General features: G+C 44.9%; 1 protein-coding gene across 2 annotated transcripts in view; it reads right to left on the bottom strand.

The window, feature by feature from the left end:
- Positions 1-24183, bottom strand: part of CREB3L3 (cAMP responsive element binding protein 3 like 3) — a 137576-nt gene that overhangs the window by 29274 nt on the left and 84119 nt on the right. Inside the window, exons 4-7 of one of the 2 annotated variants that reach the window (XM_040417707.1) lie at positions 17243-17358; positions 16995-17120; positions 15036-15142; positions 7795-7863 (exon numbers count right to left, since the gene is read on the bottom strand). In XM_040417707.1, the coding sequence (XP_040273641.1) occupies positions 7795-7863; positions 15036-15142; positions 16995-17120; positions 17243-17358 (418 nt within the window). The remainder of the gene's footprint in view (positions 1-7794; positions 7864-15035; positions 15143-16994; positions 17121-17242; positions 17359-24183) is intronic. The other variant, XM_040417708.1, reaches the window with a different exon arrangement.

Genomic DNA, 24183 nt, shown 5'->3' with positions numbered 1-24183 from the left:
CTGGGTCCGTGTTTTTAGCACGGATGCATGCTCTATTTTGTCCTTGTTCACGGATCCATCACGCCCATTATAGTCTATGGGTCCGTGAAAACCACGGATGCAACACGGATGCCATCCATGTTGCATCCGTGTTTCACGGATCATTAGGAAGAGATGCTTTGTCAGTGAAACACGGATGGCACACGGACAGCAAAAAACGGACACACGGACCCAACACGGATCCTTCATGAACAGTTTCACGGATGCATCACTGACCACCTTCTCACGGACACGGACGTGTGAATGAGGCTTTACAGAACCCTGCGATTTTCCATTTTTGCGTTTTTTTGTTTTCAACTCCCTGCCTTCCCATAGTTCTAACTTTTTTATTTTTCCATTCACATAGCCTTTTGAGGGCTTATTTTTTGCGGGACAATTTGTACTCTCTAATGGCACCATTTACGGTTGCATACAATGTAGTGGGAAATTAAAAAAAAATTCCAAATGGGGTAGAATTGGGAAAAAACGCAATTCTGACAGTTTTTTTTTTTTTTTTTTTTTACATCGTACTCTATGCAGTAAAATTGACCTGTTATCTTCATTCTCCATGTCAGTACGGTTACAACAATACGGCACTTGTATAGTTTTTCTTGCGTTTTAATACTGAAACTAAAATTAAAACTTTTGAGAAAAAAAATATGTATCACCATATTCTGACCCCTATAACTTTTTTGTAGACTAATTTTTTGCAGTGTGTACTGTACTTTTCAGTGATACCAATTTTAAGTGTGTGCGACTTTTTGATCACTTAAAAAAAAAACTATTATTGGGGAGTTGAAGTGACAAAAAATGGCGAATTGGCTGTTTTTTTTTTTTTTTCCTGTTAAAACATTTGCCGTATGCCATTAATATTGTTATATTTTAATTGTATGGGCATTTTCGCACGTGGCAATGCCCATAATGTTTATTTTTTTTATTGGTTAAGTATTTTTATTTTAAGGAAAGGGGGGTGATTTAAACTTTTATATTTTAAATTTCTTTTACATTTGTAAAAACATTTTTTTTAACTTTTTATTTTTTAACTTTTTTTAAGTCACCCTGGGTGACAATAACTGGCAATCATTAGATTGCCCATTGTGTTCATTGATGGCTATATAGCCATCATTGAACACTTAATTTTAAATGAAAAAATACAGTACTGCTATCTAGTGGCTTGTATTGGTATATTCCTCTAATAAATTCCAAAGCCTGCTTGAGGCTTTGGTCTATTAGAGTACTGTAGCAGGTTCCCCGATCTCTGCCGGGAAAAGCTGTTAGAAAAGCAGAAGCGCGCGGCTTTGATGCTTTGGTCACATTTGACCACGGCATCTGAAGGGGAAAATGTATGCGATCAGCCTTATGGCTGATTACATACATGTGCCGCGGATCTCTGCTATTTTAAATATCAGAAACCCTGCGGCTATGGCGCCCCCTGCACGTGCAAGCGGGCGCCATGTTTAAAGACCGGACTTCCGCCGTAAATGTACAGCGGAGGTCCTGAAGGGGTTAAAGAACTTAATAGGAAGAAAGTTTGTCTATCAGAGTATGAAGTAATGTCACGTGTTCTTAATAGTGAATAGTAATGAATTATAGGAAATGTCTCCTAATAGAAGAAGCCAAGTCTTAATATTGACTTTTTAAGAAAAGCAAGATATTGTTCAGACTGGTAATGGCGTCTCAGTAATAGATTTATATACTTAATTGATTCTTTTAGTATAGGGTGTTGATCTATTTATGATTGGGCCTAATTCATGCAAGTGTCATCTATTATATACTTTTGGACCAATATGTTCATTTAGAGAATTGTATTACTGTAGTGCAGCGGCTACAGGAAGCGCACGGCGTCATAGCAAAGAAAAAGGTAAATTTAAAAGTTAGTGTTATATGGCTTCTAAGAGAATACACTATATTGTATTCATGTGTTGAATGTGGCAGAAAACTGTTATTAAATCTTAAAAAATTACATAGTATGCCATGAGATGTAGCTTCCCTTGTGCATATTAATATTATCCTGCATATGAGTAATAATGCTCTGATGTCATCATGTACATGAATAATAATGTACTGATGCTGTCATTGAAGTAAATGTACTGCAGTTGACTTTGGCATTTTAAGCTATGTTAATGATACGTCTGTGTCATCCTGGGTTTAAAAAACTATTGTTTGAGAAAAATACCAACATATCATTCTATTCTACCATTCCAGACCAGACCATTCTTCCAATCGACTATACCATTTTACCATTCGATTCTACACTTTGCATTCTAGAGGGAGCTAGAATCAAGCATAGGGGAGCAGGTAAGTATGATTCCCTTTGCAAGTCCCACTGGGTGAGATTATAAAAAAGAATTATATAAAGTTGGATAACCCTTTTATAGTCATAAGAGAGCTGTAGTCCTAATTCATAGCTACATGAATGGTTGTAAATTTTACAATAATAACAAGAAGACTGTATCTGTGACAATTTTTGTTTCTTGGGAACCCAGAACTTTTTTTTTTGTCTGTCTACATTTTTTCGTGAAGAGTTGTATTTAGTAATGGCACCATTTACTGTTTCTTATAATGTGTTGAGAAACAGTAAAACATTATTTGTGGATTGGAAATAGAATAAATGCAGTGCTGCCATTTTTAATTTTATTTTTTGCTACATTTTTACAGCGTGTAGTAAAAATCAATATGCCAGCTGTATTCTTTAGGTCAGTACAATTTTAGAGATACCAGATTTATATGTTTTTTGTCATGCTGTGCTACTTTTAAAGAATTAAAAACATTTTTTTTTTATTTGCTTTCTGTTGGCATATTTTGACACCCATAACTGTTTTATTTTCTGGATTCCTGTTCAGAGCAGGAGCGCACGGCGTCATAGGTTGCTATGACGCCGTGCGCTTCATGTCGCCGCTGCTGTACAGTAATACACTCGTATAGTGTATTACTGTAGTGCAGCGGCTACATGAAGCGCACGGCGTCATAGCAACCTGCGCTCCTGCTCTGAACAGGAATCCAGCCCGGCATACCACGGACCGCTCTCGGCCGCGGAACACGGCCGTGTGCATTCGGCCTGAAGCTGTGTAATGCCTTGTTTTTTTTGTTAGGTAAGCTGTAGGTTATTCGGCACGGTTTTGTTATGTATACATATTCATCATTTTTTTGTTCATATTCTTGGTATTGTGATTTTTCTTTTGCTTTAAAATATGTAGGATAGATAATGGGATATTTTAAGGCCACTTTCAGATGAGCTTATTGAGATCAGTCATTATTCTGGCTCAGGATCCTGATGATATATTGTCATCAGGATTGCTTCAGGATTTCATCAGGGTTTAGGGTACTTTCACACTTGCGGCAGGACGGATCCGACAGGCTGTTCACCCTGTCTGATCCGTCCTTCCGCTATTTCGCCGTGCCGCCGGACCGCCGCTCCGTCCCCATTGACTATAATGGGGACGGGGCGGAGCTCCGGCGCAGTACGGCAGTTCGCAGTGAGAGGCCGCCAGACTAAAAAGTCGGACATGCAGGACTTTTAGTCTGGCGGCCTTTCGCCGTGCACTGCCGTGCTGTGCCGGAGCTCCGCCCCGTTCCCATTATAGTCAATGAGGACGGAGCGGCGGTCCGGCGGCACGGCGAAATAGCGGAAGGACGGATCCGACAGGGTGAACAGCCTGTCGGATCCGTCCTGCCGCAAGTGTGAAAGTAGCTTTACATGCATTTCTTCCTCTCTTCATTATTTATGCACTGCACAGACTGTAATGTGTATATATGGAAACAAATCCGCACAAAACTCGGACATGCTGTGGATTTTAAATACTGACTGAAATTATACGCCCATGTGAATAGTTCGATTCATTAACATTAGCATTGAATTCCGGGGCATAAAATCCAGACTATATACGCATTGCAAATATGCTCGTCTGAAAGCGGCCTAATCGTTCAAACCAGTGGGGGGGTGCCAGGGGGGACACTGCCCCGGGAGCCAGACTGCAGGGGGGCTCTGGCCGCTTGCGCAAAAAATCTGTGAACTAAATGAGTTTCGCTCTGCTCTTCTGCACACTGTGCAGTGCCGCAGAGTGAGGAGCGGTATTAACATAAGGAGCGTGCGCCCTGATGAATCACCAGGGCGCGCACAGCAGTACGAAGATCCACCCACCTTCCGGGCGGGAAAGACACTGCAGAGCGGGAGCAGGAAGAAGAAGATTGCAGCCGCAGTGTGCCGCTTCAGGACTCCACAGGCAGCCTGAATGAGCTTTGAGAGACACTGACAGTGAGTCAGTCAGTGTCACAGTAAGTGTGATGGTACAGCTCCCTGAGTGTTAGGTGTGGGGAGACCAGGCGGGCAGGCGGTATATGAAAGGGTAATACTGGTAGGCCTGGTATATGGACAGCAGAGATGGCATCCTCTGGGCAGTACTGTCTCTGGTCATCCTTCACCAGCACCCTGACTGCCACCTGCTTGGCCTGGCTCTCATGGCACTTTACTGCCTGGTGCTTGGCTATCAGCAGTGAGCGACAGTCAGTGTCACAGTGTGACTGAGTCACTCCCTGAGTGTTAGGTCTGGGACTCACCCTGTGACAGTGGACTGTCACTCACTGCTGATAGCCAAGCACCAGGCAGTGAAGTGCTATGAGAGCCAGGCCAAGTAGATGGCAGGGTGTTGGTGAAGGATGACCAGAAACCGTACTGCCCAGAGGATGCCATCTTTGCTGTCCATATACCAGGCCTACCAGTATTACCCTTTCATATATCGCCTGCCCGCCTGGTGAGGGTGACCAGGCGGGCAGGCTGTATATAAAGGGGTAATACTGGTGGTAGGCCTGGTATATGGATAGCAGAGATGGCATCCTCTGGGCAGTACTGTCTCTGGTCATCCTTCACCAGCACCTGTTTGCAAGAAGGGCTGGAAGGCAGGGGGAGTGATGTATGTTACATGAGACTGTATGGTGGAGGGGCTGAAGGCAGGCAACAAAGAGAGGGAGGGTGATATTATTTACATGGGACTGTATGCTGGAGGGGCTGAAGGCAGGAGGGTGATGTATCTTACATGGGACTGTATGCTGGAGGAGCTGAAGGCAGGGTGAATGATGTATTTTACATGGGACTGTATGTTGGAGGGGCTGAAGGCAGGGGAGTGATGTATTTTACATGGGACTGTTTGCAAGAAGGGCTGAAGGCAGGGGGAGTGATTTATCTTACATGGGACTGTATGCTGGAGGGGCTGAAGACAGGTGGAAAAAAGAGGGAGTGATATTATTTACATGGGACTGTATGCTGGAGGGGCTGAAAGCAGGAGAGTGATGTATCTTACATGGGACTGTATGCTAGGGGAGCTGAAGGTAGGGGGAATTATGTATTTTACATGGGACTGTATGTTGGAGGGGCTGAAGGCAGGGGAGTGATTTATTTTACATGGGACTGTTTGCAAGAAGGGCTGAAGGCAGGGGAAGTGATGTATCTTACATGGGACTGTATGCTGGAGGGGCTGAAGGCAGGCGGCGAAGAGAGGGAGTGTGATATTATTTACATGGGACTGTACGCTGGAGGGGCTGAAGGCAGGGGGAGTCTTGTATTTTACATGGGACTGTATGCTGGAGGGTCTGAAGGCAGGAAAGTGATGTGTCTTACATGGGACTGTATGCTGGAGGGGCTGAAGGCAGCGAGGGGTTGTATTTTTACATGGGACTGTATGCAGGAGGGGCTTAAGGCAGGGGAGTGATTTATCTTACACAGGACTGTATGCTGGAGGGGCTGAAGGCAGGAGGAAGGTTATATCTTACATGGGACTGTATGCTGGAGGGGCTGAAGGCAGGGGGGGGGTGATGTATTTTACATGGGACAATAATACTACAGAGGGGGCCATTATAATATTAATAATAATAATACAGAGGGGGCAATAATAATATTACAGAGGGGGGCCATTATATATTATAAGTATACAGAGGGCATTAAACTTATGGGCACTACGAGTGGGGGGGGGGGGTTGTTATCTGAGGATGATAGTAAAGTGAGGAAAAAAAAAAATTCTGTGAAGCTCTGCAGAGACGAGACGCGGCTGAAAGAAGGTATCATGACGGTCCTATCTCTGAATGAAGACGCTGAGGAAAGTCTACATCACAGGAGATGTTACTGGATGTAACAGGTATGGTGCTGTATTCTCCTGTATATTTCATAGCAATGTATGTAATATCCATCCACATATCTGTTTCACAGTAGGGTGGGTGGGAGGGGGTATATAGAATTTGGCCCACACTGCCTCAGCCCGGCCCTAGACTTCAGGTTACACTGTGAGTGTTCTAAATTCTGGGGCCTCACACCCATCTACTACATTATCTGTACTCAGAGAGTTATCACTGTGTTATCTGTGGTGTTACATAGGACTGCAGGTGACATCTACTGCATTATTTGTAAAAAAAAAAAAAAAAAAAAAAAGGGGCATATCCATAGGTTTGGGGGGGCAATACTTGGCTTGCCCCGGGTGCTGGCAACCCACGCTACGCCACTGGTTCAAACATACAGTACAGACCAAAAGTTTGGACACACCTTCTCATTCAAAGAGTTTTCTTTATTTTCATGACTATGAAAATTGTAGATTCACACTGAAGGCATCAAAACTATGAATTAACACATGTGGAATTATATACATAACAAACAAGTGTGAAACAACTGAAAATATGTCATATTCTAGGTTCTTCAAAGTAGCCACCTTTTGCTTTGATTACTGCTTTGCCCACTCTTGGCATTCTCTTGATGGGGGGGGGGGGGGCGGCCGCACTGGCCACCAATGAGTTAAATACAGGGGAGAGAGGGGGGGCCGCACTGGCCACCAATGAGTTAAATACAGGGGGGGGGAAGGGGGGGGGGGGGTCTGCCCCCTGCTGCCTGGCAGCACCTGCCAGGCAGCAGGGGGCAGTCATGTACACAGTTCTTTTAGTATATTCTAACCTGAAGCGTCCCCATCACCATGGGAACGCCTCTGTGTTAGAATATACTGTCGGATCTGAGTTTCACGACATAACTCAAATCCGATGGTATATTCTAACATAGAGGCGTTCCCATGGTGATGGGGACGCTTCAAGTTAAAATATACCATCGGATTGGAGAAAACTCTGATCCGATGGTATAATAGGGACTCCTGACTTTACATTGAAAGTCAATGGGGGACGGATCCGTTTGCAATTGCACCATATTGTGTCAACGTCAAACGGATCCGTCCCTATTGATTTGCATTGTAAGTCAGGACGGATCCGTTTGGCTCCGCACGGCCAGGCGGACACCAAAACAACTTTTTTTTTCATGTCCGTGGATCCTCCAAAAATCAAGGAAGACCCACGGACGAAAAAATGGTCACGGAACAACGGAAATCCGTTTTTTGCGGACCGTAAAAAAAAACGGTCGTGTGCATGAGGCCTAACCGTTAAGATGCCAAAGTCTCTATTGACTGTGGCGTCGGAGGGGTAAAATGTCTGTGATCTGAGTTATTTCCAATCCCAACTGCTGCAGACACTGCCATCATCTCCTAAGCTTACTTCATATATCCCTTCTGGCATTTTTTACATGTATATCAGTTGTTTGGAAAGGGTTAAAAAACAAAAAACAAATGTGTTACCACTGCACATTTTAAAGATAGTCCCAGATGAAAGAACTGTTGTTTTAGTCCTTTATCTGAAGTTGTCTTGTCCCTGGTTTGCAAATTACTATGTGAAGCATGTTTTTCCCATTGTCCCCATAGAACCTTTCTAATTCTAATTAAATTATATATAAATTCATGTTAAAGATACACCACTCACATGTTGTGTTTCTCCAGCATTAGAACTTTGCGCTGCAGCTCTTGATTCTGAGCTGTACAAGCAGACATCCTAAGAGATGCAGACATAAAAGATGCTTCAGGGATTTACGTATTCGTGTTAACATAACTAATATTGCACTCCGAAAACTGTATGCATCAAATCAATCTTTACCATTTCACATTATCACAAATTTTTAAAGACTTTATTTTGCCAGCACTTCTCAATATTGCAGCAACACTTTACAATGACAAACTACCAGCAAACAAAGCAAATCAAAGAACCACATCTTGGGATTTGTCTAGAAAAGTGTAATAGGATAGGGCTTAAAGACTATGGTCACTTTGGGGGAGTTTTTTTTTTTTTCATCATTGCATTTTACTCAAATTTTTTTTACATTTTTTTATATATATTTTTTACATATATTTTTTTGTCCTACAGCCTTCACTTTCAATCAGTAGACTATTTATTTCTGCTTTGCAATGAATCCGTCAGGCTGCTGCTCTGATGAATCGATGTGTAGCCATCTTGTCTGAACTCTTGACAGCTCAAACACTAATTTAAGCCATATTTTTACCATTTTTATAAGAACATGGATTGCAGCAATAATGTGATTTAGGCCTCATGCACGCAACCGTGCCGTTTTTTGCGCTCTGCAAAACACGGATGCCGCCCGTGTGCCTTCCGAAATTTGCGGAACGGAAATGGAGGCCTATTATAGAGATGCCTATTCTTGTCCGCAAAACGGACAAGAATAAGACATGTCTCATAATTTTTGCGGGTTCACGGAATGGAGCAACGGATGCAGACAGCACATAGAGTATTGCAGACCCATTGAAATGAATGGTTCCATATATGGACAGTGTATGGAATGCAAAAACGGCCTGTATACGGAACGCAAAAAATGTTCGTGTGAACGAGCCCATAACCACATGATGGCTTCCTCTGCCATCCAAGACTGCCTCAGCTACTGTGCATGGGGTGAACAGTAGGACACCTTTAGTATATGCACAAATACAGGCTAGCAGAAACTCCTGTATCTTTGCATGCCGTGGAAACATTCAGCTTCTCTTCAGTGCCTGTCACGACCGTAGGCAGGGACACGCATTCACACGGTGAGCCCTAACTTGAACCCAGCCTGCTAACCCTGCCTAGTTGCAGAACAAGTCCTAGACAGTCCCTTTACTGGTAAGTGCAAAGATACAAACCAAGTACCCGTCGAAAACCGCATGCACCTGTTCACACACAAGAACAGACAAACAAACACAAAGAGGAAGTCGTACCAGAAACAGTCAAACAATACAAAACAAAATCACTAAGCAGAAGGAGATGGCAACAACAAGCCAAGGGTCAATACCAGACAAGAAGCAAGTACAGAATCACTAAGCAGAGGGAGAGGTCTAGGTATAGCCGACGTCAAATACAAAAGCAACAGTCCAATTCACACACAGGCAGCAGAGCACAGCAAGGAAAACCTATAACTGGCAAAGGATGATTTCCAGTAGCTGCCTTAAATAGGGAGCTAATCACCTGAGAGCTGACATCACCGGGGGGCGTGGCTCAGGTGTGACCTCATCAATGGGCGTGGCCAAAGCGGGCTGCCGAGAGGGGCCTAATCGCAGAGTCACCAAGAGACATGGACTGATAGCACGTTTGGCAGCGCGCTGCAGTGTCCGAGTCCCAGACTGCAGCGCTGGAGCTCGGACAGGCAAGTTGGTGACATTACCCCCCCTTTTATGAGGGACCACCGGACCCTCAATACCGGGTGCAGGCTTAGATGGAAATTTAGAATGAAATTTCTTAATGATACGAGGAGCATGGACATCCTTAGCAGATACCCATTTCCTCTCCTCAGGACCATACCCTTTCCAATATACCAGATATTGAAGAGAACCTTGAACCATCCGGGAATCAAGGATTCTCTCCAACTCATACTCAAGTTCATCCAGAATAATAATAGGGTCAGGAGGCCTAGGAGAAGGAATTGCCTGTGGAAAAAAAAATTTAAACAAAGAAATGTGAAAGACATCATGAATTCTGAAAGTGTCAGATAACTGCAGATGAAATGACACTGGATTGATGACAGACATGATCTTGTAAGGTCCAATAAATGTAGGCGCCAGTTTACCTGAAGGCACCTTGAGACCTAGATTTTTGGTAGACAACCATACTTGTTCACCCAACACAAAATTTGACCCCTTGGACCGTCTTTTATTGGCCTGTCTAGAATGGATTCACAGATCTTCTACGATAGCATCCACAGCAGGAGTTACAGAACTCGAACCACACATTGACGGAAACCGGGGATTAAAACCAAAGTTACAATAGAACAGAGACATGACGCTAGAGGAACTCACATGATTGTTAATAGAGAACTCTGCAAAAGATAAGAACTTTCTCCAATCATTTTGGTGATCTGACACAAAGCATCTCAAGAATTGCTCCAGTACCTGGTTGACCCTCTCAGTTTGCCCATTAGTCTCAGGGTGGAAGGCGGATGAGAAGGAAAGCTTAAATCCCAGTTTCGTGCTGAAACCTCTCCAGAAATTTGAGACAAATTGGACACCCCTATCCGAGACGATGGAGTCCGGAATGCCATGCAACCTAAGGATGTTATCAATAAACAAGGTAAACAACTCTTTAGCATTGGGGAGTTTTTTTTTATGGGATAAGATGACACACCTTCGAAAACCTATTACAACCCAAATGACCTACCTACCCTGGGAGGGTGGGAGGTTAGTGATAAAGTCCATAGAGATATGGGTCTAGGGCCTTGAGGAATAGGCAAGGGGCAAAGCAAACCCGCAGGACGTCTCCTGGGTACCTTGGCCCTAGCACATACGTCACAGGCAGAGACTAAGGCCACCACATCACGTGACCAGGTAGGCCATTAGTATATGCGAGATATCAGATGCTTAGTCCCCGCAATACCTGGATGACCTGACAACACAGAACAATGAAATTCCTCCAGTACTTTAAGGTGTAAATTTGGAGTTACAGTTTGCCAGCAGGAAGACCATTGTGAGCTGAATCCTGACAGCCACCTATCTTAGTGGCCAAATCAGAATTAATAGCGGCAAGCACAACCCCAGGAGGCAGAATATTTCCAGGCTTCGTAACAACACTCTGCTGCTCATCAAAACTCTGTGATAAGGCATCCGCCATTACATTAGCAGCCCTGGGACGATAGGTCACAACAAAGTTAAAACACGTAAAGAATAGAGCCCACCTTGTCTGCCGGGGATTCAAGCGCTTGGCAGTATCCAGATAGGTAAGATTTTTATGATCAGTCAGCACGACGATCTTGTGCTGAGCTCCTTCTAGGTAATGCCGCCACTGCTTAAAAGCCCATTTGATAGCCAACAACTCACGGTTACCGATATCGTAGTTTCTCTCTGCGGGAGAGAATTTCCGGGAAAAGAAAGCACATGGTTTCACGTTAGTCAGGGAGGACGGCCCCTGAGATAGAACACCCCCAACACCTATCTGAGAGGCTTCCACCTCAACCACAAAAGGATGTGTGACATCCGGCTGCTCCAGCACGGGTGCCTGAGGAAAACTCGTCTTAAGAGTTTCAAGAGCAGACACAGCCTCAGGACCCCAGTGAAGAACATCAGCCCCCTTCCTGGTCAAATCCGTCAACGGTTTGGCAATGACCGAGAAATTGTTAATAAATTTCCGATAATAATTAGCAAAGCCCAGGAACCGTCGAAGGGCTTTAAGCGAAGTCGGCCTGGCCCACTCCACAATGGCACACACCTTACCTGGATCCATGCAGAATTTTTGTGGGGAAATAATGTAGCCCAGGAAAGAGACTTCTCTAACTCCAAACTCGCATTTACTCAATTTAGCGAACAAATTATAGTCCCTCAGCTGCTGAAGAACCTTCCTCACATGAAGTACATGAGACGACCAATCAGGGGAGAACACCAGTATGTCGTCTAAATACACCACAACAAACTGGCCAAGAAACGCACGAAAAATGTCGTTGACAAGGTTTTGGAAAATGGTTGGGGCATTACATAGTCCAAAGGGCATTACTAAGTACTCAAAATGCCCCTCAGGAGTGTTAAATGCTGTCTTCCATTCATCACCTTTCCTGATTCTAGTCAGATTGTAGGCCTCCCTAAGGTCAATTTTGGAAAACCATTGAGCTTCCACAATCTGATTAAACAGATCTGGAATCAGAGGAAGCGGATACTGATTCCGGATGGAAATTTTGTTGATCCCCTGTAGTCAATACAAGGGCGAAGACTACCGTCTTTTTTCCCAACAAAAAAGAATCCAGTCCCTACGGGAGAAACAGATGGACGAGTATGCCCTTTCCTAAGGCTATCTTGAATGTACACTCTCATGGCCAATCTCTCAGGCCCAGAGAGATTAAACATCCGACCCTTAGGAAGTTTAGCTCCAAGGAGTAAATCGATGGCACAGTCGTATTCTCTATGTGTGGGCAAGGTCTCAGAAGCCACCTTAGAGAAAACATCCTGATAGTCTTTAATAAACCCCGGAATGGAACCCTCCTCTATATCTAGGCCAGCAAGCTGAATAGACAGACAGTGACTAGAGCACTGGGAGCCCCATTTAATCAATTCTCCAGTACGCCAATCAAAATTTGGGGAATGATTCTTCAACCAGGGTAACCCCAAAACAACATCAGCAGATAAATTATGGAAAACAAAAAATTAACTTTTTTCAGAATGAATAGCACCCACCGTCATCACTAACTCAATAGTCTGTAAATCAATGTACCCTCCGGCCAATGGTGTAGAGTCAATTCCAGATACCAGAAAGGGTTTAGGTAATTTACGTACTATGGGACCCAGAGCAGAAATTAAATCATAATTAACGAGGTTCGCAGCGGACCCTGAATCATCAATCGCATGACCAGTAACAATCCTTCCCTGTGAGGATAAACTCACAGGCAGTAGTAGTCTAACACCCTAGTTGGGAAATACCTGCGCGTCTGAGTGAACTCCCCGAGCTTCACTCAGACGCTAAGTTTTTCTAGGACAGAATCGCATCTGAAGTGCGGGGCTGCCGCAGTAGAAGCCCAGACTGTTCCTCAGGCGATGCTCTGTCCGCTGCTGAGACGCCGCAGCGCCAACCTGCTTAAGAACCTCTGATTCTTCAGGTGCCTTAGTTTTACTGACAGAGGAAGAAAATGAGGGATAGACACTGACAGACCTCTCACGCTTGCGTTCTCTTATACGCCTATATAGGTGAATAGTCAAAGACATAGCTTCTTCAAGGGAACCGATGGTGGGATAATTAACTAACAGATCTTTTAGTTTGTCAGACAGACCCAGCCTAAACTGGGACCTCAGGACTGGATCGTTCCACCCGGAGGCAGTACACCAATTGTAGAACTCTGCACAGTACTCCTCCACAGGTCGCTTGCCTTGAGTAAGGGTCAGAAGCACTCTCAGCATAAGCTTCCCTATCCGGCTCATCATATAACAAGCCTAGAGATGAAAAATCTCAGCATAAGCCACCCTATCCGGCTCATCATATAACAAGCCTAGAGATGAAAAATCTCAGCATAAGCCGCCCTATCCGGCTCATCATATAACAAGCCTAGAGATGAAAAGAAACAATCAACAGAACATAATTCAGGGGAGTTAGGTGCCAGGGAAAATGCCCACTCTTGAGGATCTCCCTGTAGCAAGGACATAATGCCCACCCTCTGAACCTCCGACCCAGAAGAGTGAGGCCTAAGGCAAAAGTACAGCTTACAACTCTCCCAGAATATAACAAAGTTTTTACAATTCTCAGAGAACCTATCAGGAAGCTGAATCTTAGGTTCAACTGACATAGGAACAGAAGACTCCTGATAAACCTTCTGCACTAAGGGGGGGACTTTTAAGGCCAGTTATACTGTCACGACCGTAGGCAGGGACACGCACTCACACGGTGAGCCCTAACGTTAACCCAGCCCGCTGACCCTGCCTACATGCAGAACAAGTCCTAGGCGACAAGTCCACAACTGGTTGACGGTCCTTATACTGGTAAGTGCAAAGATACAAACCAAGTACCCATGGAAAACCGCAGGCACCTGTTCACACACAGGAACAGACAAACAAAAACAAAGAGGAAGTCGTGCCAGAAACCGTCAAACCAGGAGAACAATACAAAACAAAATCACTAAGCAGAAGGAGATAGCAACAACAAGCCAAGGGTCAACCTATAACTGGCAAAGGATGATTTCCAGTAGCTGCCTTAAATAGGGAGCTAATCACCTGAGCGCTGACATCACTGACATCACTGGGGACTCAGATGTGACATCATCAGGGGGCATGACCAAAGCGGTCTGACGAGAGGGGGCATGGCCTAAGTGCTGAGTCACCAAGGGGCATGGCCTGACAGCGTATCTGGCACCGCGCTGCAGTGTCCGAGCCCCAGACTGCAGCGCTGGAGCTCGGACAGGCAAGTTGGTGACAGTGCCTGAGCAGAAGTATCACGTACTTACCTATCCGTGCTCCAGCGGCGAGCAACTCTCAGTTGCGGCACCATATGGGTCATTCCATTGCTGTGGCAACCAGTCCTACTGACAGTCGTGCTGGTCGGCTCATCAGGATGCAGGGACACCAGGCCAATTAGGCTTGGTGCCGGCTTCATATGCTTCCTATCAGTGGGAGATTTAAACAGGCAGCTGCTGGCAACATATGCCGGTGATTGGTCTTCTTATATCAATAGCATGTATTGTACTATTGTTTGCATTTCTGGTATTCTGACATTTTCTACAGGCACTGATCCAATCTGGTATTTGTCTCTGTATCTTGTGTTTGTTCTAATGTATCTCTCTGGTTGGGATTCTGGCCTGATTTTGACTTAGCTTTTCGATTCTGATCTGGTCCTGGTTTTTCCTGTCTATCTGTCTGACTATTCTTTTACCCCATTAGGTTTAGCCTCCTGCACTTAAGTTAGCGACCGTCACCAAGTTGTGGGCCACTGTTTAGAGCAGATCATGCAAGTACCTAGTAACAGTGGTGCAGGTGGATTACAGGGCTGCACTGTTCCCTACCCTACGTGACAAGAAGAGGCAGCCAGGTACAGCCAAGGCAACAAGGGAACGTCATTTTACATTGTATGGATGCAGAGATTGCCAGTCTTCGATGTTTACATGGAAAATATAGGAGTAGCTGGGCCTTTAATTTGCATAACACTTAAAAAAAACATGATTGATTATACCACAGCACATGGTCTGTTATTTTTGTTTAAGAAATATGTACAAAACTACATACCTGGTCTCGAGTCCTTCCATGTACTCTTTCTTCTTCTTTCGACTTTCTTGTGCTGACTGCTTATTGCGGATTTTACGCCTAATTTTCTTAAGGACACGCTCCTCATACTGTTGATAGAGTGTACTATAAACCACTTTCAACTCAAAAAGTTATTTTTGGATGAAACTCTTAAAAAATTTACTGTATCTAGAATAGAGGAAGGGCACAAAACTTGGGTGTTGCAGTGACATATTGCCCATTACAGAAATGCGTCCACTGCTTGCCTTGATGCTACTACCCGCAGATGCCACTAGGGGGAACTCACTGCATACAGATTTATATACAGTGCTGCCCATAATTATTCATACCCCTGGCAAATTTTGACTTAAAGTTACTTTTATTCAACCAGCAAGTAATTTTTTGACGGGAAATGACATAGGTGTCTCCCAAAAGATAATAAGACGATGTACAAGAGGCATTATTGTGGGGAAAAAAACATTTCTCAGCTTTTATTTACATTTGAGCAAAAAGTGTCCAGTCAAAAATTATTCAGACCCTTCTCAATAATCAATAGAAAAGCCTTTATTGGCTATTACAGCAATCAAACACTTCCTATAATTGCAGACCAGCTTTTTGCATGTCTCCACAGGTATTTTTGCCCATTCATCTTTAGCAATGAGCTCCAAATCTTTCAGGTTGGAGGGTCTTCTTGCCATCACCCTGATCTTTAGCTCCCTCCACAGATTCTCAATTTGATTCAAGTCTGGACTTTTGCTGTGTGTTTTGGGTCATTGTCATGCTGAAATGTCCACTGGTGCCCAAGGCCAAGTTTCTCTGCAGACTGCCTGATGTCGTTGAGAATCCTCATGTATTGCTCTTTTTTTATGTTGCCGTTAACTGTGATTAGGTTCCCTGGTCCATTGGCTGAAAAAACACCCCCAAAGCATTAGGTTCCCACCACCATGTTTGAAGTGGGGATGGTGTTCTTTGGGTTGAAGGCGTCTCCTTTTTTTATGCCAAATGAAGGAAACATCATTGTGACCAAACAATTCAATTTTTGTTTCATCTGACCATAACACAGAAGACCAGAAGTCTTCTTCTTTGTCCAGATGAGCTTCTGCAAAGGCCAAGCGAACTTTTGTGTGCCTTATTACTTGCTGGTTGAATAAAAATAACTTTAAGTCAAAATTTGCCAGGGGTATGAATAATTATGGGCAGCACTGTAGATCCCATTTAGCTTTATACCATGTGTATAAATCTATATGTGGTTAGCTCTCCTTATTGGTGGCTGCATGTAATTAATCAATACAAATATATTCATGGGAATCTGTCACTAGTTTCATTGTGTCCTAACTAAGGGCAACATAAACTAGTGAAAGATTTCCATTTTCTTTAAATGACCCAGCCATTTCGCAAAAATCTTGTATTGAACAGCTCCAGTACATAATGATGAGTCCTGAATATTCATAATCTCCTGGCTTTCCGCCCACCTGCTGCTTAATCATTTGAAAAAAAAACTGTCAATCAGAGGTGGGTGGGGAGAGCAGTGAGCTCAAGAATATAGGGACTCAGTGGCATGCGCTGGAGCTGGTAGGATTTAAAAGTGAGGTCACAGAAAACTGGTGACAGATTCCCTTTAAAGGGGTTGACCAACTTCTGATAATGCTGGTCACCAGCATTGATGGGAGGCTGGTCACCATCGCGGCCTGCTATTGGCTGCTCCCCTTGTCGCCAGATGTTTTGATCCACGCGACAGGGAGATGCAGCCGTGGCCGTACAGCAATCCAGAGGGAAGCGGGTGCTGGGGACCGGGTAAGTATCGTCTATAGAAGGTGCCTGGGCATTTTGGGGGGCATTTCTACTATTGGATAAGCCTTTTAATCATAACTAACCCTATCAATATGCACTGGTCACATACTGTATGTATGGTTGGGATACAGACAAAGCATTGCCATTACACTACTGTGACCCTTATGTTACCTTCGTGAGTGGTAGTTGGGTAGGTAATATTACTCCTTCCTTTGAAAGAAGTTTCTTTTCATCTTCAGTCAGAACTAATTCACCACAAGTCCCAGAATTACGACTATTTGATGGAAGGGCGGGCTGCTGGTTTTCAGAAAACATTATCATTGCAAGAAAAATATGTATCCAGCATTAAACAGTGAATAATATAACAATTTGGTGCAGCTTTAAGATTTATTGTTCTAATGAATTAAGGTACAGCTTACCAAGTCAAAGTTATTTGACAGCAAAAGATCTTTAACAGTCAGGGAATATGATGCATCTCTCCCCTGAGATTCAGGTTTCATACTACCTTCAGTACAAAGGTGCCCTGTCCACAAGTCTGAAAAAGAAAATAACATCAGGGTTATGTCTAATCTATCTATCGATCTATCTATTCTAGTGATCTATTCTGTCCATCTATTCATCCTTCCCTCTGCTGGTTCCTTCATACCAGCAATTCAGCTATTGTTGAAAAGAAAGCATACAATCAATGCTATTTATCTGTGTAGAAACACAGGAGGTAAAAATATGTATAAGGCCTCATGCACACGACAGTATTTTTTTGCGGTCCACAAAAAGCTGTTCTGTTGTTCCGTGATCCGTGTCCGTTTTTTCTTCCGTGGGTCTTCCTTGATTTTTGGAGGATCCACGGACATGAAGGAAAAAGTTGTTTTGGTGTCCGCCTGGCCGTGCGGAGCCAAACGGATCCGTCCTGACTTACAATGCAAGTCAATGGGGACGGATCCGTTTTACGTTGACACAATATGGTGCAATTGCAAACGGATCCGTCCCCCATTGACTTTCAATGTAAAGTCAGGAGTCCCTATTATACCATCGGATCAGAGTTTTCTCCAATCCGATGGTATATTTTAACTTGAAGCGTCCCCATCACCATGGGAACGCCTCTATGTTAAAATATACCATCGGATTTGAGTTATATAGTGAAAACTCAGATCCGACAGTATATTCTAACACAGAGGCGTTCCCATGGTGATGGGGACGCTTCAAGTTAGAATATACTAAGAACTGTGTACATGACTGCCCCCTGCTGCCTGGCAGCACCCGATCTCTTACAGGGGGCTTTGATCCGCACAATTAAGCCCTCAGGTGCCGCACCTGAGGGGTTAATTGTGCATATCATAGCCCCCTGTAAGAGATCAGGTGCTGCCAGACAGGAGGGTGCCGACCCCCCTCCCTCCCCAGTTTTAAATTCATTGGTGGCCAGTGCACCCCCCTCCCTCCCTCCCTCCCCTGTATTTAACTCATTGGTGGCCAGTGCGGCCTCCCCTCCCCCCCCTAATTAAAATCCCCCCCCCCCCCCATCATTGGTGGCAGCGGAGAGTTCTGATCGGAGTCCTAGTTTAATCTCTCTGGGGCTCCGATCGGTAACCATGGAAACCAGGACGCTACTGCAGTCCTGGCTGTCATGGTTACTTAGCAATTTTAGAAGCATTATACTTACCTGTGCTGTCTGTGACTGGCCGGGCACTCCTCCTACTGGTAAGTGACAGGTCTGTGCGGCGCATTGCCTATAGCACAGACCTGTCACTTACCAGTCGGAAGAGCGCCAGGCCGGTCACAGACATCGCAAGTAATTATAATGCTTCTAAAATTGCTAAGTAACCATGACAGCCAGGACTGCAGTAGCGTCCTGGTTTCCATGGTTACCGATCGGAGCCCCAGCGATTAAACTGGGACTCCGATCGGAACTCTCCGCTGCCACCAATGATGGGGGGGTTGATTTTAATTAGGGGGGGGGGGAGGGGAGGCCACACTGGCCACCAATGAATTAAATACAGGGGAGGGAGGGGGGCAGCACTGGCCACCAATGAGTTAAATACAGGGGAGGGAGGGAGGGGGGGTCCGCACTGGCCACCAATGAGTTAAATACAGGGGAGGGAGGGGGGTCTGCCCCCTCCTGCCTGGTAGCACCTGATCTCTTACAGAGGGCTATGATACGCACAATTAACCCCTCAGGTGCAGCACCTGAGGGGTTAATTGTGCGGATCACAGCCCCCTGTAAGATATCGGGTGCTGCCAGGCAGCAGGGGGCAGTCATGTACACAGTTCTTAGTATATTCTAACTTGAAGCGTCCCCATCACTATGGGAACGCCTCTGTGTTAGAATATACTGTCGGATCTGAGTTTTCACGAAGTGAAAACTCAGATCTAAAAAGCTTTTATGCAGACGGATCAGCGGATCCGTCTGTGTGAAAGTAGCCTACGGACACGGATGACGGACGCGGATGACAATCTTGTGTGCATCCGTGTTTTTTCACGGACCCATTGACTTGAATGGGTCTGTGAACCGTTGTCCGTCAAAAAAATAGGACAGGTCATATTTTTTTGACGGACAGGAAACACGGATCACTGATGCAGATGAAAAACGGTGCATTTTCCGAGTTTTCAACGGACCCATTGAAAGTCAATGGGTCCGCAGAAAATCACGGAAAGCGGAACAACGTACACGGATGCACACAACGGTCGTGTGCATAAGGCCTTATGCTGTGCCAATAAAATAAACAAGCATGCACTGATTTAACTGAATGCCAGCAGACCTCCAAAATAGAGGTTTGATCAGAGAACTCTCATAATTAAATACAGTAATGCCCTAATCCAACCTGTTGCACACTCTTTTGTGTTGTTTAATTTTTGGGTTTCTTTTTGTGAATCCATTTAATAAAAAACACTAAATATATTGCTATACATCATAGTTCACTGTCACCTCACCTCTATTATGCTGGCAAAATTTCCCTTGCAAATTGCTGATTGTGTGAATTTTTTACAAAATGTACCATGTAACTAAGTGACACAATACAGGACACTTACTATGAAGGACTTTGCTTTTTTATTCACATACATAGGGGAAGATTTAACAAAACTGGTTTAGTTGTCCATAGCAACCAGTCATAATTCATTATTCATTTTCCAAAGGAGCTCTGAAAAATGAAAGGTGGAATCTTATTGGGTTAATGGGCAATTAAGACCGTTTTCCTTTACACCAGTTTTGATAAATCTCCCCCTATGTATGTTGCATGAGGTTTGTATGCTCAGAGCAAACATCAGATTCCACCTTTCATTTTTCAGAGCTCTCTTGGGTACTCTGAAAAGGATCAATCTGATTGGTTGCTATGGGCTACTAAGCCAGTTTTCCTTTGCAACTGTTTTGATAAATATCCCCTTTGTGTTAACTAGCGGTAGTTAGTAAGGCGCATGCAGCTAGTTTAGCGGGTAGTGTGAAGCAAAGTGAAAGTATAGTGTTATTAATATAAAGGTATAAATAGGCGGAGTCATCGGTAGACGGCTCCTCCTATTTATGAATATTAATTATTGATATTTGCATAAATATTGGTAATTAATATTCCCCCTTTACATTGGCGAGCCAGGCCCACTGCTTGGATTTTGAAATCTGTGTTTGGTTTTGAGGCTAGAGGTCGCTTATACTGTGAATTATCAGGCAAGAGAGACGCGGTCAGCGGTCTGAGCATCTAGGACCTGATAATTCGCACAGGTAACGCGACTCTTCATTATAGTACCAAAGGCAAATCAAAATCTCTAGCAGAGAATCTATAATCTGTGTACTAATATTTTGCTGTTTGCTTTACACGGTCACTGAATCGCTCGAGTGTTGCAAGGGAGAAGAAGACGCGTCACTGGAGGAGATCCATCTTCGTTGGAGCAGCGTACAAGTCCGGCTGGTCGGGAAGAAGCGATCCAGGAGAAAAAGGACTTCTTCCAAGCAGCTGCGTAGGACGAAGAGTTACGGCACCAATGAGAAGATGGACGCTCAGCAAAAAGTGAGTATGGACTTCTCCACACTGCAACACTTGAGCAGACACAGCACTTTCAATCCCATCCTCCCCACCACATACAAGTCAGCAGAAATGCTGTGGTCCGATTTGTTAGCACAGGCTTGTAGCTATGACAAGCTATGTGTTAACAAACGGACGGTGTTGAACAAGGCCACCAAACGGCTTCGGATGCTAGCCAAACTTGTGCATACATTTGAGGTTAGCATCTGCAAGCCAAAGGAAGTTGCGCTGGTGTCTCAGTCAACGGAGACAATTCCTCCGACCATTCACTGCCAGTGCTGTGCCAGTAATTCGGACCAGATTTTTGCTGGTGCAGCTGGCAGAGAATGTACAGTCTACCGTGGACCGAGATGCGTAGGTGGCTAGGTTAGAGTCACAGTTAGTAGAGCTGCAGAGGCAGAAGGAGGAAATTGAGGCTAAGTTGACTCAGTCTTATACTGAGGTCAAGGCCTTCAAGGAGCGGACTGCCTCTACTGATGTGACGGTAGCCAAATTGAAGGCTTAGGTTGCTGTAAGCTCCCAGATAATGCCTGGCATGCAACAGGTCATCACCAATTTGGTGCCGGCCCTTTCTTTTTCCGTAAAATCAGGGTCGGAATCTCCCAAAACTTTGCCCTATGCAGGGCAAAAAGGGGGGAGAGTAGTCTGTGACAGGCCAAATCACCAGACCAAGCCTGTCCAGACTAACAGAGATTTCTCCCTGACTTTGGGAAAAAGAAATATTGTGAAAAGTGCCTCCCTGAGGATGGAACAATTCAGGGAGCGCGGATGCAGCTTGGATGGACCTAAGCCATGCCGTGCAAACATCAAATGTTTTGCGTGTGGTGGCTTGGGTCATATAGCGAAGCACTGCAAAACAAGTAAGAACAAAGCACACAGGACAGAAAGCCCAATCAGGTGCTTCAGGTGTGGGAAAAAAGGACACATTGCAAGGAGTTGCCATTGTGCAAGTAATTGCAATGTGTCCAGTGATGGGATCCAGGTAACAAATCGTGCAGTGGGGTAGTCTGTTTGGGCATAAAGGGGTTACCTCTCAGCGACACATGCCTCATCAGGCGCTGAGGGGTCAGAATGGCTAGGCTAGGCAACATTTGAAACCCCTGTACTATTTGTTACACCGTTTGTTCCCCGCGTATGTCCATGTTGTGTGTTTGTTACCTGTTTCTATGTTTTTTAATGTGTACGGCAGAGGTCCTTGTCTATGAATGTGTCTCACCCTGCTGATTATTGTAGTTTACATTCCCCGCTGTGAGTCCAGTTGCTGTTGTTTTGTTTCATTCTTGTGTCCCCTTGGAGTGGAACAGTATTTATACTGTGGATCGGTAAAGTATAGGTTTGCGAGCAGATAATTTCACACGGGAATTCCTGCTGGTCGGGAGAACGGGTTCCGGATTAAAGGACCTTCTCCATGCAGCACACAAAGGATGGTGTGATATTATTCTGGGCAACCAGGGTCTCAGATCGATACAGATAACACTGTTGTGCTCAAGGTTTTCGGTGGGGCTGTGTTATACTAGGGACTAAGGCGGACAGGCAACATTGGTGTAATGTTGCGCTGCGCACTCTGGTCCGATCAGGTGACACAGCTTTGATTGGGATTGGACGCGGGATGACTGGCGGCGGAGTGTGGACTTTGTTCTTGTGTTGTGGAGTCCTGAAGAGTCTAGGCAGTACTTATGCCATGGATTCTGCCGGCCTCCACAAAACAGGATGACAGGGGGAAATCAGCTCGAGTACACATGAGTGGACAGGGATACAGTGCCATCAATTACTAGATGGTGCTTCATCCGCAGCTCCCCTCTGATATCCTAACTTAGTCCAGTGTTGGGATGAAGAGGGGTCCTGGGAGATGGAGGTCAGCCTAATGCCTTTATCTTCTTGGGTCAAAGGTATAGGGGCTGGGGTAGTGCAACTAACTGCACCGGAGGGGAGAAATCCCCCAGGAGCGCCTGGTATATTCTTCTGTCATAGGTATATTTACTATGGAGCAGAGGAAAAACCCAGATGCCACAGAAGATAGTCATCTGCCCCGACACTTGTGAGGTTCCTGAGGTAGAGGTGTTTGGGTGGAAGAACCTGTGAGGATCCACATTTTTAGAGGTGTTCGGGTGGAAAAACCTGTCCGGATCCATCTCCTGGTTCTGGTCATCGTTATCCACATGGGACTATGCACCGGAGGGTCTAGAGACTGGTTGACCAACTGAACCAGAACCAGATGGCACCTTACGAACTCAACCGCCGGACTTAATCACCAAAGTCCTGAAGCCTAAGATCCAAGGGACATGTCAATTTGTGTGTGGGGAAGGATGGGGTTCAGGATGGAAAATTTCCAATTATCCTGAGACCCCATGGAATGGAAATTGAACTGGCTTGTATGAGGTTTTGGGAGGTACACCCTGTGCCCTCCTGAGACCTCATAGTATTGTATATAAATGTCCTTGGGTTTAGGTGGGTTGGGGGAGGGGAAGGGGAACTGTGTAAATAAATATATATATTTTGTGTGAATGAGGATAAGATTAGGGCACGATAGGGACAGGCCCCCTCTGTTTGCCATTTGCCACCTTGAACCCTGGAACGGTGAAGTTCATAAGGGAAGGGCTGGATGTGTAGTGTGGCGGAGGGTTCCCCGCAGTTAGAATTTAGGTACCATGACATCACCTCGCTCAATGAAAAATCTGACCTGCCTTGTAAAGACATGGGACATGTCCATGGGAGAACCGCATCCATCAAGATGGAACAAGAGATGTTGGACGAAAGTCGTGATTGAAGAAAGTTGGCGCAGTCAGAAACTGAGGTTGTGAGGGTGAACCCGCTCCAGATTCCTTGGGGGTGGGCCATACCTGAAGATTGGCAGCATTACCGAGACATAGTGAGGGTGTGGTCACCCCAAACTTACCAGGGGTGGCTAACACCGGAAGACGGTTACCTGTAAGGAAGGCCAGTCAAAGACTGCGAGGGTCAAGCCGCTCCGGAAGTCAAGAAAAATGACAGTAGGAGGGGCTGATACCGAAACGATCAAAGCAAAAGATGTTAAGAAAGTTCCCGAGAGAAGAAGACGGTGTATCCTGTGTATGGAGGAGTGGGTTACGGTGAAGGGCAGGTCGGAATAAGCTGGATGAGGGATGTCTAGGTACCTAAAGATCAGTGTGCACTACAATTCTTCCTGAACTTCCACCAAGGATGGGGTTGAGGGGGACAAATATGTCTCAACCCTTTCCCCCCAAATATTGTCGTGTTTCTTTCCGACAACAGGGGGATTGTTGAGGAAGGGTTGAGACGTATGCATATATATATATGCATGTATAATATATATGCATGCATTAACAGCCACATTATAGGATGATGTGCGCAGA

Source organism: Bufo bufo, chromosome 2, assembly GCF_905171765.1.
Source record: "Bufo bufo chromosome 2, aBufBuf1.1, whole genome shotgun sequence".
In the NCBI taxonomy this organism is placed as follows: Eukaryota; Metazoa; Chordata; class Amphibia; order Anura; family Bufonidae; genus Bufo; species Bufo bufo.
Note: the sequence above shows the minus strand (reverse complement) of the source record. Positions and strands in the feature narration are given on the sequence as shown.